At 55.6% G+C, this 13,853-nt stretch overlaps 1 protein-coding gene across 5 annotated transcripts in view; it reads right to left on the bottom strand.

Annotated features, from left to right (window-relative positions):
* Nucleotides 1–302: 302 nt before the first annotated feature.
* Nucleotides 303–13,853, bottom strand: part of ZC3H4 (zinc finger CCCH-type containing 4) — a 38,935-nt gene continuing 25,384 nt past the window's right edge. For 4 of the 5 annotated variants that reach the window (XM_032485687.1, XM_032485689.1, XM_032485690.1 and 1 more), the window contains 4 exons: nt 9,076–9,440; nt 8,542–8,882; nt 5,412–5,663; nt 303–4,214 (listed from right to left, as the gene is read on the bottom strand). In XM_032485687.1, the coding sequence (XP_032341578.1) occupies nt 2,707–4,214; nt 5,412–5,663; nt 8,542–8,882; nt 9,076–9,440 (2,466 nt within the window). In that variant the 3' untranslated portion in view covers nt 303–2,706. The remainder of the gene's footprint in view (nt 4,215–5,411; nt 5,664–8,541; nt 8,883–9,075; nt 9,441–13,853) is intronic. The other variant, XM_032485692.1, reaches the window with a different exon arrangement.

Below are 13,853 nucleotides of genomic sequence, written 5' to 3'. Positions count from 1 at the left end.
AGTTAGGGTTCCTGTTTCTCCTCATCCCTAGAAGCCATCCCAGTTGTCCTGAGTTCATCACTGGCCTCTCCTGTGACTTGTGTGGGTCACTGTCTCTGAATGCTAAGGCTGACACAAGGCCAGAGCTCAAGAACTGTGGGACGCAGTCATCAACTGCTAGGGAAAGCAGAGGCATGTCATCATGCACGTCACCCTGGGACTGGGCACCGTGAGAACAAATCCTGGTTTCAAGGTTGCATTCCCCCCCCTATTTCTGGGACAAGGGACGGTGGGGGTGGTTTGGAGAGATGAGACCCACAGGCTTTTTAAAATAACTGCATCCTTTAATGGCAGTAATACAATTACTGGATTAAGAGACCACAGGAGAAAGGGCAGGTGATGTTTCTGGAAGACAGATATGGAGTACAAAAAGGGGGCAGAATAGAGTCATGCGACGATCATTGTAAAAATACAGTACATTATATACATATTTGCACCATCAACTTTCAACTCTGAAACAGTATTTACACTTTTGTTACAATCCTGGTTAGAGAACAATTTTTTCTTTAAAAGCTCGGCCTGATGGCAAATGAAAATTTCGGGTGAATTCATAGTCCCATGAGGTTCTTAGGCTGAATATTCCAAGAGGAGCGTTCCAGCTTCTATTTCATCCACAGATTTCAGTTTAAAAAAAGCATTTAATTTTGCTTTTACAAAAGAAACTTCTCAAAGGAAGGGGGGGGAAAACCCAACCATAGCCACCCTGTGTATTCTTTCTTATTTTACAAACACCAAGGGCTGCAGCCCTCTGCTTCAAGGCCAACACTCGCGGCTGAAGAAAAATCTCACTAATGATTGTTTAAAAACAAAACAAAAGACACAAAGACAAACCAAACCAACCTGATCATGGCACACTGACCTTGTGGGGCTACCTCTCCCACCCTTGCTTCTGGCCCCAAACTTAACACCTATTTCTTTTCTGAGGGAGGGGGGGTTTGGTACAGTAGCCTCATGCATCGCCCACTCCAAGGAGGTGGGAGGGGGAACCCTTTAGCTGGGACACCAGGTTTCCTCATTATCAGCAAGGAAGGGTCAGGGGCCTTAAGTGATGTGGTTGAGGCGGTGGGATGAGGAGATGGGGCAGGAGACCGCTGGCAAATACTGACACCCCAGTGGGAAGGACCCCTGGCAGCAAAGGCCCCACCTGGTTCCCCTCGGGCCAGTCTCCAGGCTGCATCCACAGGGTAGGCCTCCTCTGGGGCTCTGCGGACAGGACTAGACCTCAGCCAGGGTCCTGGGGGATGGGCAGCGGCCCTGGGGCAGGCATCTCTGCTCCCTTTCTGGCTCAGCCGGATGAGGAGAGCGGGATACAGGCTTCGGGTCCCATGTCCCCACTGCAGTGGGGGTCCCCGGTCCCTCTCCTGGAAGGGCCCAGCAGCCCCTACCCTACCCTGGCCAGTCTCCCACCCTTTCCTCAGGCCCCTTTCCTGGAAGCATCCACAAATCCAATACCACACACGCCTCTGAACCCACGTACTGGTCAGCTTAGAAGAAAACCAAACACACCAAAACCTCGAGCCCTAAAGATATGGTGCAAAGAGGTGTGAAGAAAGTGGAGAAAGCAGAAACACTCTGCCTAGAGCCACCCAGGGCTCCCTGTTAGGAGCCTGCTGGAGTGGCCATGCCACGGATCCTTGAGCTGTCCCCAGAGGGGCCGGGGCCGGCACGCAGGGTGCTCTGGCTTCTGAGGCCCAGGACAGACCCCGACAAGAGGGGAGAAAGGCATGGCCGTGACACGACAGAACACAACAGGACAGGTGCTAATACTGACGGAAAACACGCGGTCTGCAGAGGCTGCCTCCTGGAGGAAGCTCTTCGGGGACGCCGCCCCACACCAGCCCTGCCGCCTCCAGGTCCATCTCTCACCCTGGAGTCTTCTGACGCAGGCTGGAGGGCGTGGGTTTATGGATGAACTCTGGACGGAGGATGGCAGGGAGGGCCATGTGTGAAACCAGACGAGACAGCAGTGGAAAAGGACTTCGTTTCTCCCAGCCCAGGCAGCTTCCGAGGGCTCTTCTTTTCTTGCTTGATACTTTCACTTCCACTGGCCCCTGAAGCGGGTCATCGTGACATGCGCACTGCAGAGGAGACGGGGCTCTAGAAATGCCTGGACCTGCTTCCATGCAGGTCCTGCCCACCATCTTGCCTCTGTCTCTTCTTGCTCATGCGACACAGGGTGAGCAGCGTTCATTGCCTTCTCGACGACTGCTGTTCCCTTTGTCCTGGGGGGGTGGGGGAGGTGGAGGAGGAGGGGCCAAGCTTTGCCCAGAAAACCCACTAGACCCCCAGCCACCAGACTGGACCCCCAGCCTTTAAGGAGTCCCTGAAAATCAGGCCTGGCCAGGCCAGGCGGAGTGCCAGCTGGGGCTGAGGACCAGGGGACTCACAACTGTTCACATGCACAAGTAGATTTTCTTGGTGGGAGCCCAGGAGCCCCGCAGCACTGACCAGAAGTGAAGATGGTTATATACATTTTATATGATTCAAAGAAAGTACTACTTAAAAAAAAAAAGAAAAAGAAAAAGAAAAAAGAAAAAAAAGGAAAAAAGAAAAGAAAGAACACTCAGTCCCCCTCCCCCCTCCCCCCAGTCCCCAGCTCTGGTTGCTGCCCTTAAATATTGCCCTGGGAAGGGTGGGGTGCAAGGAGCGCTTGTCTCCGGCTTAACACTACTGGCAAAAGGGGGAGGCAGTGGGGTCAAAGCCTTTAAAAACATCTTTCAGGGACCCAGCGTCTTGCTCACCCTCACGGGCCGGGCTGTTGCCAGCAAATGGGCTTCCAGTGCCCGTCTTGGGTGCCTGTTTCACCGTCCCGAAGAGGGTGGGCACGGGCAGGTTGTGCACGCCAGGCTGGGGCGGGGCGCCCTCTGGTGTTGGGGCGCCTGTGGCGGTGGCAGGGGCTGCAACAGCCTTGGGCCGGGGCCGGTTGTAACTGTTGTATCTGTCTGTGGCTGCAGCCGCGCCCCCATCTGCCCCGGACTTCCCGGATTCAGGCTGTTCCAGGGCGGACTTGCGGACAAACGGGGGCTCCTTGGCCTTGGTGCAGGAGCTCTTGCCGTTGCCCTCGGGGCCCTTGGGCTGGGAGCCCGCATCAGCAGCCGGCTCAGCGGCTTTGCCACCTGCGTTGGGAGTCCTAGGGTCGTAGAGGCTGATGCCGCTCAGCACACTGCTCTGCCCGCTCCCGCTGCCCTGGCCCAGGCCACCGGCCGCCAGCACGCGGGGATCATAGGGGGCGGTGGCTGGCGGGGAGGACTCCTCACTGGGGCTGGCGGCTGGAGATGGTGCTTCAGTGGGACCAGGCTTGGCCACCCGGGAGGAGGCAGCGGAGTCTGCTGGTTTCTGCAGCCGAGGGTCAGTGGGCATTTTCCGCACTCGGGGGTCACTGGGCTTGTCACTGGGGCCAGGAGCTGCCGAAGGGCCAGTGGCATTGACAGTCTTGAGGATGCGAGAAAGGAGCTCAAAGTCAGGCAGATTGGAGCCGGCTGTGCTGGGATCTGTGGAGGGGCCTGGGCGCTGCCGGGGGTTGGGGGGGCCTGAGGCGGCGGCACGATGCAGCCTGGGATCCAAGGCAGGCAGGGACTGCAGGGCTGCAGGAACCGGGGGCACTGCATCCTGCTTGGGGATGGGCAGAGGGATCAGGTCCTCAGGGTTCCAGAGTACAGTGCGTGCGAAGCTCGGCTTGCTCAGTGTCACATCCTTCTTAATGTGGCTGAACTGCTGCAGCTGCAATCGTGGGTCCCGCAGCGGGTGCCCAGGGAGGGGGTCCAGGGGAATGTTCACAGCCTTCTCTCGAAGGGCCCGCTCCCCTTCCTCCTCTTCTGCAGGGGGTTGCCCAGAGCCCTTTGAGCCGCTGGGGGCTGCAGGGCTGGAATGAAGGCTGCCTTCTGGCTTGGGTGCGGGCAGGGAGCGAGCCAGTCGAGGGTCAGAGGGTCCTGTGTCACCTGGGCCTGACCCACTGGAAGCGTCAGCATGGCGAGTGAGTCTGGGGTCCCGGCTGAGGCGGGGGTCAGCCAGCCGGCCTCCCTTCTGGAGGCGGGGGTCCCCCAGCCCACTGCTGCTCAGCTCCCCAACAGAAGCCTGGGGTCGGCTAGATGTCTGCTGTCTCAGGGTCTTCAAGATGGACGTGACGCTGCTCCCACCCTCATCCTCATCACTTGAGTACCAGTTTCCAGTGTCACCTGAGAAAAAGCACAAAGGAACACAGAAAGGGTGAGTGGCCATCATGTCCATCATCAGCCCCTTCTGGACCCCAAGGCAGCCTGCTCTTCCACCTCTTACATCTCAGAACCTCAGTTTCTCCTCTTTTAAGACACCTCTTCCCATCACGGGCTGCCATGGAGAGCCAGGGAGCTCAGGCACCAAGCCTGGCAGGTCACTGCCTAATGTTTATGGACCCTTCCCTGCGTGCCGGCACCGTTCTAAGTGCTTTGTCTTATTTAATTGTCACAACCACCCAGGATATAGTGTTATTATCGTGCCCGTTTGACAGATGAGAAAACAGGCAAGGACAGTCATGAGATTGGAGGCAGAGCCAGGACTGAGGTCAGACTCCGGGCCCAGGGCCCTGCCGCTGCCACCTCCTCACCTCCTGGGCAGGTCCAGCCCCCACCATGGCAGGCCCAGCTCCGAGTGCCTTAGAGCAGCTACCACTGACTCAGCTCTCACTGCACTTGAGGCTCACAGACACTTGCCTCCCAGGCCCCTTGAAACGTTACCACGTCCCAGGGAATGGCAGTCACCAGCTGACAAGAGGTGGGGCCAGACTCTGGCCCCCGTTCAACCTTCCGGGCAGGTGCAACCGGAGCCACTAAGGGAGGGGCTGTCCCCTATTCTCACTGTCCCTCTTGCTCCTGGGCTCCTGTCAGGGCCACTCACAGCCTCTGACTTCAGGTTCCAGACTCCACTTGTGCACCCCATTTCACCCTGGGGCGGGTGCCACCAGGCCCACTGCACAGCGCCCTGAGACTCAGCAGCTGTGGCTGTGACCGTTGCTGGTTTACATCAACAACCAGCTCTCATCTGCTGGCCTCCTGAGAAAGTGGTCTGGGGGAAGGGGGGCTGAGTCTCCTTTGTCAGGGTACAGGGGGTAAATCCTGTTGTCTGCTGTCTCCTCCAGGGACCAGCCCATCTCTCGCCTCAATGGGATCAGGGTCTCTCCCGACCCCCGTGACACAGAAGGGCAGCCCTGACTTCTAATTTTCTCAGGGACATGCAGCAGCCACAGAAGCTTCACAGCCCTGGGCAGGGGTCCTCTCTGGCCACAGGTTCCTTTCTGACACAAAACCCAACCTAGGCATTCCCCACCTCCCCGGCACAGCGGCCCGGGGGGGCCTGTGCCCATCAGGGAAAGCCCCTGCCCCGGGGAGGACACGTGCCTTCCTCATTCTCCCGGTCCTGCTTGCTGCTCTCAGCCAGCCTCCTCGCTCTCTCCTCCTCCTCCTGCTGCTTCTGCTGGATCCTCAGGTACAGGGCCCTCTGGGCTGAGGGCAGGAAGTCGGGGACACCGGCGCCCGGCTTCGGCCGGCCTGGGGGCCCTCCCTCAGAGAAGCTGTCAGGCTCCAGAGGGTGCTCGGGGAAGAGGTGCTCCCCAGGCTCCCCCGGCAGCTCTTCGTAGTGCCCGTAGTCCTCTGTGGCAGGGAAGAACCGAGGGTTCATGTCGGGAAGGGCCTCATGGCGCCAACTCCGACCCACCCGTGCCCTTCTCTGGAAGACCACCCCCTGATGGCGATGGGTGACAATGTGTAGCCCATCCCTTCCTACCCTCCCAGGAGGGGCCCCATGAACAGCTCCACAGCCGGGGACGAAGCAGCCAACGGAGGTTCCCGCCTAGGGTGCAGCCACCAAGAATGAGGTTCACAGTGAGGTTTAGTGACATGGGCAAATGCTCATGAAGTGAAAACAGGACGGCACGTTGAACGGATGTTTATAAAATACAAAGAAAAGGCTTTGAAAAGACAGACGGAAAACAGTCTCTCTCTGAAAATGAGATCGGGAGGGAGGAGCTGAGGGGCCTTTTGCCTTTTACTCCACGTTTCTCATGTTTAATTTTTGATGAGCATTACTTCTATGGTTTCTTTGTATAATAAAGAAAAACACTATCTCACAATGAGCTCATAATATGACTTCAACCATGGTAAACAAAGACTAGCAGAGAAGAAAATACACCAAAATGTTGCTATGGCTACACGTCAACCCAGAGGCTCATGGGTGACTCCTTCTCCTCCTTCCTTTATGGCTTCCGGAACGCCAGCACTGTTTACCACCACTGACGAGCATGCTGTTGCATTTAAAGGGACAGGGTAGGGGGAGTTTCTCCCACACAGCATCTAGGAAGCACAAGGCTGAAGGGTTTGCCTTCACTATCCAAGAACGGGCAGGCACGCAGCACTAGTTACCTCCCTCCACAAACTATACCCAAGGAGCGGAGTAGTAATAGCACAGGCAGATCTGACACAACACATCTGGATAGAGTGAGTGAGTGAGTGGGAGCGTGCGTGCATGCGTGCGTGTGTGACAAAGTCCAGGTAGCACTGTCCCACAGAATGTTCTGGACTGATGAAAATTTCTGTATCTGTACCATGCAATGTGGCCCCACTGAGCATGTGAAATGGGGCTAGAACTACCAAGAAAGTGAATCTGTAATTTAAACTAAACTTTCAAGATTAAAATGATTAAATCTGCAAATACCTCATATACAAAAGCATGTAAAACAAAGTGAAAGGTCACTTTCTTCTAGCCCCTGAACTTCGTAACATGTGAACCTGATGAGCGAGCCTGCTCTGTGCCACACCCTGGCTTGGAGCGGGCACTCCATCAACAGTCCCACCCAGCTCCCCCTGCAAGAAGCGTATCCTCAAGAGTGAATCACTTGCTGGTTTTGCAGTTGTGAATATACTAAAAACAACTGAACGATACTAAAAGGGTAGATTTCATGGTATGGGTATTACAGCAAATGACTCCAGAGAAACCTATTGTTACCAGCTTGACAGACTTAGTTTTCTTCCCCATCCAGACCTTTCCCATGCACATTTTACAAACGTCTGAAGGGGGAGGAGTCCATGGGAACCACAGCACCCCTTAAGTCGCTTGCTTTTCTCACTTGAGAACACGTCCCTCCCCTGGCTCCTTGCCCCAAACACCTGCTCTCATGCCTTTGATCACAGCCGAAGACCCTCACACTGACGTCCAGCCTGGCCAGCTCCCTGACGCCCTTCAGCATCTCCGCTCGGCTGTCAATCAGGAACCTCATACTTAATATGGCCAAGGCAGAAGTGCTGCCCCACCCCAACGTGGTTATCTCCAGCAGGACACCGGCACCAGGGATGGCATGAGCACCCACCGAGAGACCCCGCCCCACGGCCAATACCCCCATCTGCCCTGCCGCCTTGTCACACTGGCCCTACGGCGCATCTCTGAACCTAGTCCTGCTGTTCCTGGGTGCCACCTACTTCACCTCTGCCCAGGACAGCTCAACGGCAGCCCACAAGCCTCCCCGATTCCGCTTCAGCCCCGCTGGCCTCCAGTGCCCTCGTGTCCCTCCGCTTATCCCCATCGTCCTTCCACTGAGGCCACAGAGCCCCATGCGCTGGGACTCCTATCCTTGTCCTCCTCTTCCAAGACACATGGACACCTTTACTCCTCTCACACAAGAGACTGGCTGGGGCCTCCGCACCTGCTATAGCTGCTGCCTGAGCCGCGCCCACGCCTCCCTTCTCCCCTTCACATCTGACTGGAGTTCGCATCTCAGACAGGCCTCTGCAGACCGGGACACACCAGATCACAGCCTGCCTCCATCCCGTCACCCTCTCCCCGCTGCCCCACTTTACTTCTAGCAATGCTCAATGATGAAATGAGCTGAGTTGCTGATTTACACATTTCCTGTCTGCATCTCTCCACTAAAATGCAGTGAAGGCAAGGATGACGTGCTTTGCTGGCTCTGCCCACGTCCCAAAAGCACGCCTGGTCCCTGGCAGCCGTGAGCACACCTCACCCTCCTGCAGGCTGCACGCCACCTCCTACTGATGCAGCATCATCACCCAACCGGGTGACGGACATTTAGGCTACCAACATGTGCTCTCATTTTAGTAAAAAAGGAAAGGAAAGGAGGAAGGAAGATGGTCAGTTGTGTGGACAGAACAAGCAGAGTTGCAAGGCAGCCCCAAGCCAAGGACCACCTGGAAGGAGACCACTCTGGTCGAGGGCACCTCAGCTTGCAGTTCAACACCACTATGCACTGCCCTCGAACTTCCTACACTCCCATCCCAGGCACACTGAGCAAAATGCGTAAGGAAGTAAGTTATAGTGATGATCATCATAATACTCCTTTTAGACTCAACAGGGTAGTGAATCCCACATCACTGAAAACGTTCAACCACTCACGGGACACAGATGGAGTTGGATTCATGTTTTCAAAGACTCAGACCAAGGAAGAAAAAGATCTTCCTAACTACACTCCATGTGCAAACCCCAGCAGCCCCAACTGGCCCCCACTTCAGCCCTGCATACCTGCGTCCCCAATGAGTCCTGGCTCCATTTCCATGCCCTCTTGCTGCTGGTAAAAGTTTTCATAGAAGTTCTGGGCTGGTGGGATGGGAGGCATCATTCCAGAATGTGGGGAGTCTCCAGGACCATAGGGCATCATTGGGGGGCCTCCAGGTCCCATGGGCGGGCCAGGGTTCATGCCAGGGCCCATCGGCATGTCGGGGTGCATGTCGGGGTGCATGTCTGGATGCATGTCAGGATGCATATCAGGGTGCATGTCCGGATGCATTGGGCCCATCGGCCCTGGGGGTCCCATGTTGGGCCCGGGACCCATTGGCCCTGGGGGTCCTCCGGGTCCAGGGAACCTAGAAGAGGAGAAAATAGTGCCTGTGAGAGGGGCTGTGGAGGAAGGATGGTAGCCACACCCTGGAGGAGACACAGAGGGCTCCAGACCAGGACCCTGGAGCCGTGGACAGAGGCAGGACGCTGGCCCGGCCAGGCTTAGTGACAGGCCCCTGGCACAGAGGAGCCCAGCTGAGCCCAGAATAGCCCCCTCACCTCACACCCAGCTTCTCAGCCAGCTGTCCCGTGGGCCGCACCACGATCTCAAACAAGGAGGGGATCTTCTTGTTATACATGTCCTGCTGCTGCTGCAGCTGCTGTGGGGACAGCGGCTCGTGCACCGGCATGGGCATCTGCGGGGGCCCGGGGGGCGGAGGAGGGGGTGGGGGTGGGGGCGGGGGGCCACCCTGCATGGGCCTGCCATTTGGAGAGGTTGGGGCCGGGGGGCCGGGGGGCCGGGGCGGAGTGGGCAGGAGGCCCACGCCGGGGGGAGGTTTGGGCAGGGGGTTGATGCCCTGCTTCTTCAGTTCCTCGACTTCCTTCTCATCCTCAGCGCCCGCTTCCGCATCATCCGCCAACATCTGTGGGAGAGAAGGACAGAACAGTGAGAGTCAGGACAGGGGAACAGTCAGGTTGGAAGGCACTTCTCCAGGGCTGAGAGCCAAATTTTCTGAGGAAAGCTCTTTACGACCCTGAGGCCCTTAACGGGATGAGGCCCATGACCACAAAGCCTCTTTGGTACAAAAACCATCGTCCCACACCACTGCTGCAGCCACCAGCTGATGGGAGCCATTCTGTTTTGCAGCAAAATACATGTAACGTACTATGTACTATTTTGCCATTTTCAAGCATACAATTCAACAACGTTAAATACATTCAAGATGGTGTACAACCACCAACTCTATCTAGTTCTAGAACATTCCCATCACCCCAAAAGAAGACTCCATACACATTAAGCAGTCACTCCCCATTCCTCCCTCCTCCCAGACCCAGCAAGCACTAATCTACTTTTTGTCTCCACAGATTTGCCTATTGTGAACAGTTCATACAAATAAAATCCCACAATATGTGGCTTTTTGTGACTGGCTTCTTTCACTTAATGTGATGTTTTCAAGGTTGATCCGTGTCGTAGCTGTGTCATCTATTTTTCCTATCTCAGGGCTGATGAATAGCCCTCATTCTGCTTGGATTTTAAGGGTTTCTCACTGCACTTGCAATTAAACCCCAATCGCTTATGAGAACCCACAGGGCCTGGCAGCAGGGCTGGGTGCCTGGGGAGGATCTCACAGCACCTTGGAGGCTTCATTTCCTTCTGTCCACTGTGCCTGGACTCCTCCAGCCCAAGCACCCAGCCCTGTTTCAGTTCTGCAGACAGCTCAAGTCCTTCCCCTGCAGGGCCCTGGCTTGGCCATCTGCTTTTCCCTCCGTTCCCAACTGTATGGGTCTGCGTCCCCCAACTGTTGGGTTCTCTTATTAAAGGTCAACTCAGAGTAACTCTCCTGGTCTCCTGTACTCACTACTGGAACACTATCAGCTCCGTTGAAAGCACAAGCTTTGTAAAAGCTTTATATTTTGTTTATTCCTGGCCCAATGACTACCAAATCCCTGAGGGCAGGACTGTTTCGTGCCCAGAGGCACCTCCAGGGCCTAGCACAGGGCCTGATACAGGGTAGATGGAAAATTTCAAAGTCTGGATTCAAGCAGAATGTGTCACCGATTAGGATCCTGTGCAGAAGTTTACAAGGCAGGCCTTTGGCTGGTGCTGGGAACCTGGATTTCAGAATGGTTCCCATCATTCCCTGACTGATTAACCTGGGCGCTCAGTCTCTAATGCATGTCCATGGTGGACAACATTCCATACGTGCTGTCACAGCCTGAGAAGTTAAGCATGTCCCATGTGACACCCTGGGGTGAGGACTCTTGGAAGCTGGCATCTTCTTTCTTCAGCTTTCACCCCTATGCCTTTCTCTTGCTTGCTCTGCTTTGTGTCTTTTCACTGGAGTAAAACCTTGGCCACGAGTACAACGACGTGCTTGGCCCTGGGAGTCTCCCCAGCAAATCGTGCAACCTGGGCCTGGGTTGTCTAAGGGACCTCAGCACAGATGCCCTAGTGGATCCTAAATGCAGCTCTGAGATGCCTCGACCCCGGCATCTGGGCCTCAGCAATGCTCAAGACAACGCTTCCTGCTCCTCCACCCAGGGAGGATGGGGGTGTGGGTGGCAGAGGCCAGCTCTCCCAGCAGCTGTCAGGCAATTCTTGACTTTTTTCTCTCCATACCATCGGCAACAGTATATGGACCCAGGGACAGCAAGGTCCAAAAAGAATCTGGTTTTGAGACGGACGGAAAACTTGGAAGACTGATCAGTGGAAAACACTTGTCCCTCAGAGCCCTGCTACTCACGCTGTGGTCTCGTTGGGGGACCAAGCAGCCCAGGGGGCCCACTGAACCAGGACCACATTTTCACGTGTCCACTGCAGCACGGGAAACACTGCCCAGGACTAGCTGTGCTGGGGAGAGCCCAGCAGCTCGTGTGTCCTTTAGCACTGCTCTCAGTGGGGCTGCGGCCCAGTCACAGCCACGGAGGCAGCCCTGACTGCTTCACTGCCCTGCATTCCACTCGCTTCTCTGCCAGCCAGCTGGCCCCTTCTGGTTCCACAGCCATTGCTCGCACGGTCTCCTGCCCAGCCCATGCCTCCCTCACCTGCCATTCACCTGGGGGCCAGCACAGTGTCACCTCCTTACCAAGCCTCCCTGAGGGTCAGCCTGTTCAAGGGCCTCTGGGCTCCCTGCACATTCCCTCCACTGCCCCAATCCCATGGGTCATCAGTATCTAGCTGCTGACTGGATCCTACCTCCTCATCACTGCATCCCCAGTGCCCGAGACAGTGCCTGCCACAAACTAGGCAGGACCACACATCTGTTAAGTAAATGAGCGAGGAAAACAACGGCACCTCCCTCTGTATTCCCTGGACTTTAGAGGATGGGAGGGTGGGGCTGGCGGCACAGGGGTATAAAAGAGTTAAGGCTCTGACTGGACGACGTGACTACTTGTGTTCCCCTCCGGCTGTCAACCTGCACAGCGCCTCCCTGCTCCCCAGCCTGGGGACCTGCCCACCCCTCACCTTCAGCTCCTGCTGGCTCTGGGCTGGGGCTCCCACACAACCTCCCTGGCCAGAGCTACACGACAGATACCACCTCCATCTGGCCACACCTCACTCCATGCACCTTCTGCTCCTCCACAGGCCACCAGCTGGGTTCTGTGAATGATGGACCCTCCACCTCCTCACTTTCCAGCCAGGATCAGGGTGTATCCCCAACCCCTCCTCTCTCATCCCCACACCCAAACACTGGCCTGCAGCCTCAGCCCGGCCCTTTTGAGTGGCTCACCGGCCCTCCTCGGCCCCACCCTCTCACTCTGACCAGAATCCTGCCTCTGCCTGCTGTCTGGTCTCCCCATCTCTGCACACAGAGTCACCTCTAGTCACAAAAGTGGCCCAGCCCCGGCACTGTGAGATCCTTTCAATGACAACTCAATGCCCTCAGGTTCAGGAAAAACCTAACAAGGTTATATACCTCATTACCTCATTAAACAGAAACACACTTGACCATAACTTCCTCGGCCCCTGGAGGGCGCCACACTCCTTCCGACCCATTTCAGGACTGGTGGCACCACTCGGTGGGCGGCAGCTCCCAGCACTGAGCTGCGAGTGAGTGGGGCTTCCACCTCCCATCCTGCCAGGTGGGGGTCTCACCTCTCAGCTGCTCACCAGCTGCAGGATGCCTCCTCCTGTCCCAGGACAGCCCCTTCAGCCCTCACACAGACCCTGTGACATCCTGACGAGGACCCCGGCCTGGGATGCAGACCAGCTCCCTGTCCTCATCTGTCTACCCACCACCTGCCCTGCGCCGCCAGTGCTGCCCCAAAGGCTGGGGCTGAATTGTATCAGAGCCTAGGACACCTACGCACAAAACACACCAGGGGAAATGTCGACTCCCCTAGGAAAACTGAACCAAACCATCCCCACGGTCCGTCCACACACATGCCATGGAGGGCCCAGCTATCCCTAGAGCCTCCTGTGCATCCCTTCCTGGGCCTCCCTGCAGCTGCTGGGCCCCTCACACCATACAACCAGGGCCCTGCTAGGTCCGACAACCTCCCCTACCAGGATGGATTCTGAATCGATTCAGGGTTTCCAAAAGTCAGAGGTATCCTCTCAAAGGAAAAGGACTGCCACACCTGCGGATACACAAAGATGTGTGGGCCAAGGTTCATCAGGCCAAAGAAATAAGCTCACATCAGTAGGTTAAAAATTCTAAGCTTCTGCCCCAAACTGGAAACAAACCAAATGCTCCTCAAGTGATGACCAGATGAACAATCTTAGATCATCCCTAGGATGGAGTACTACTCAGCACCAAACAGTAATGAACTACCAATACTTGCAACAATGTAGATGAATTGCAAATGCATCATGCTGAATGAAAGCCAGATTCAAAAGGCTATATAAACCACACATGTTCAGAGCTGCATACTGTGTAAACCTATCTATATGACTTTCTTAAAAAGGCAAACTACGGAGACAGAAAACAGATCAGTGGCTGGAGATGGGACAGGCGCTGACTATATAAAAGGGAGGTTCGGGGGTGATGGAATGAATTTCCTCTATATAGACTGGGAGGTGGTCACACGGTTCTGTTTGTCAAAACTCATAGAGCTAAACAGCAAATTTTAATGGATACAAACTATACCTCGACAAACCTGACTGTATACACACACGTGCGCGCACGCGCGCGCACACACACACACACACACACACACAGAGCAATAACTGAATGATTTAAGGGTAAAGAACCATAATGTATTCAACTACCTTCAAATGGCTCAAGGAAAAAAAACATGCACACATATATATACTAAAATGAAAGCAAGTGGTAAGGCAAATGGGGCAAAATAATGCTAAGAGATGAATCTACATGGACGGACTTCTTTGTATT

This window comes from Camelus ferus, chromosome 9, assembly GCF_009834535.1.
Source record: "Camelus ferus isolate YT-003-E chromosome 9, BCGSAC_Cfer_1.0, whole genome shotgun sequence".
Lineage (NCBI taxonomy): Eukaryota > Metazoa > Chordata > Mammalia > Artiodactyla > Camelidae > Camelus > Camelus ferus.
The sequence above is the reverse complement of the archived record's forward strand: the minus strand, read 5'-3'. Positions and strand labels throughout refer to the sequence as shown.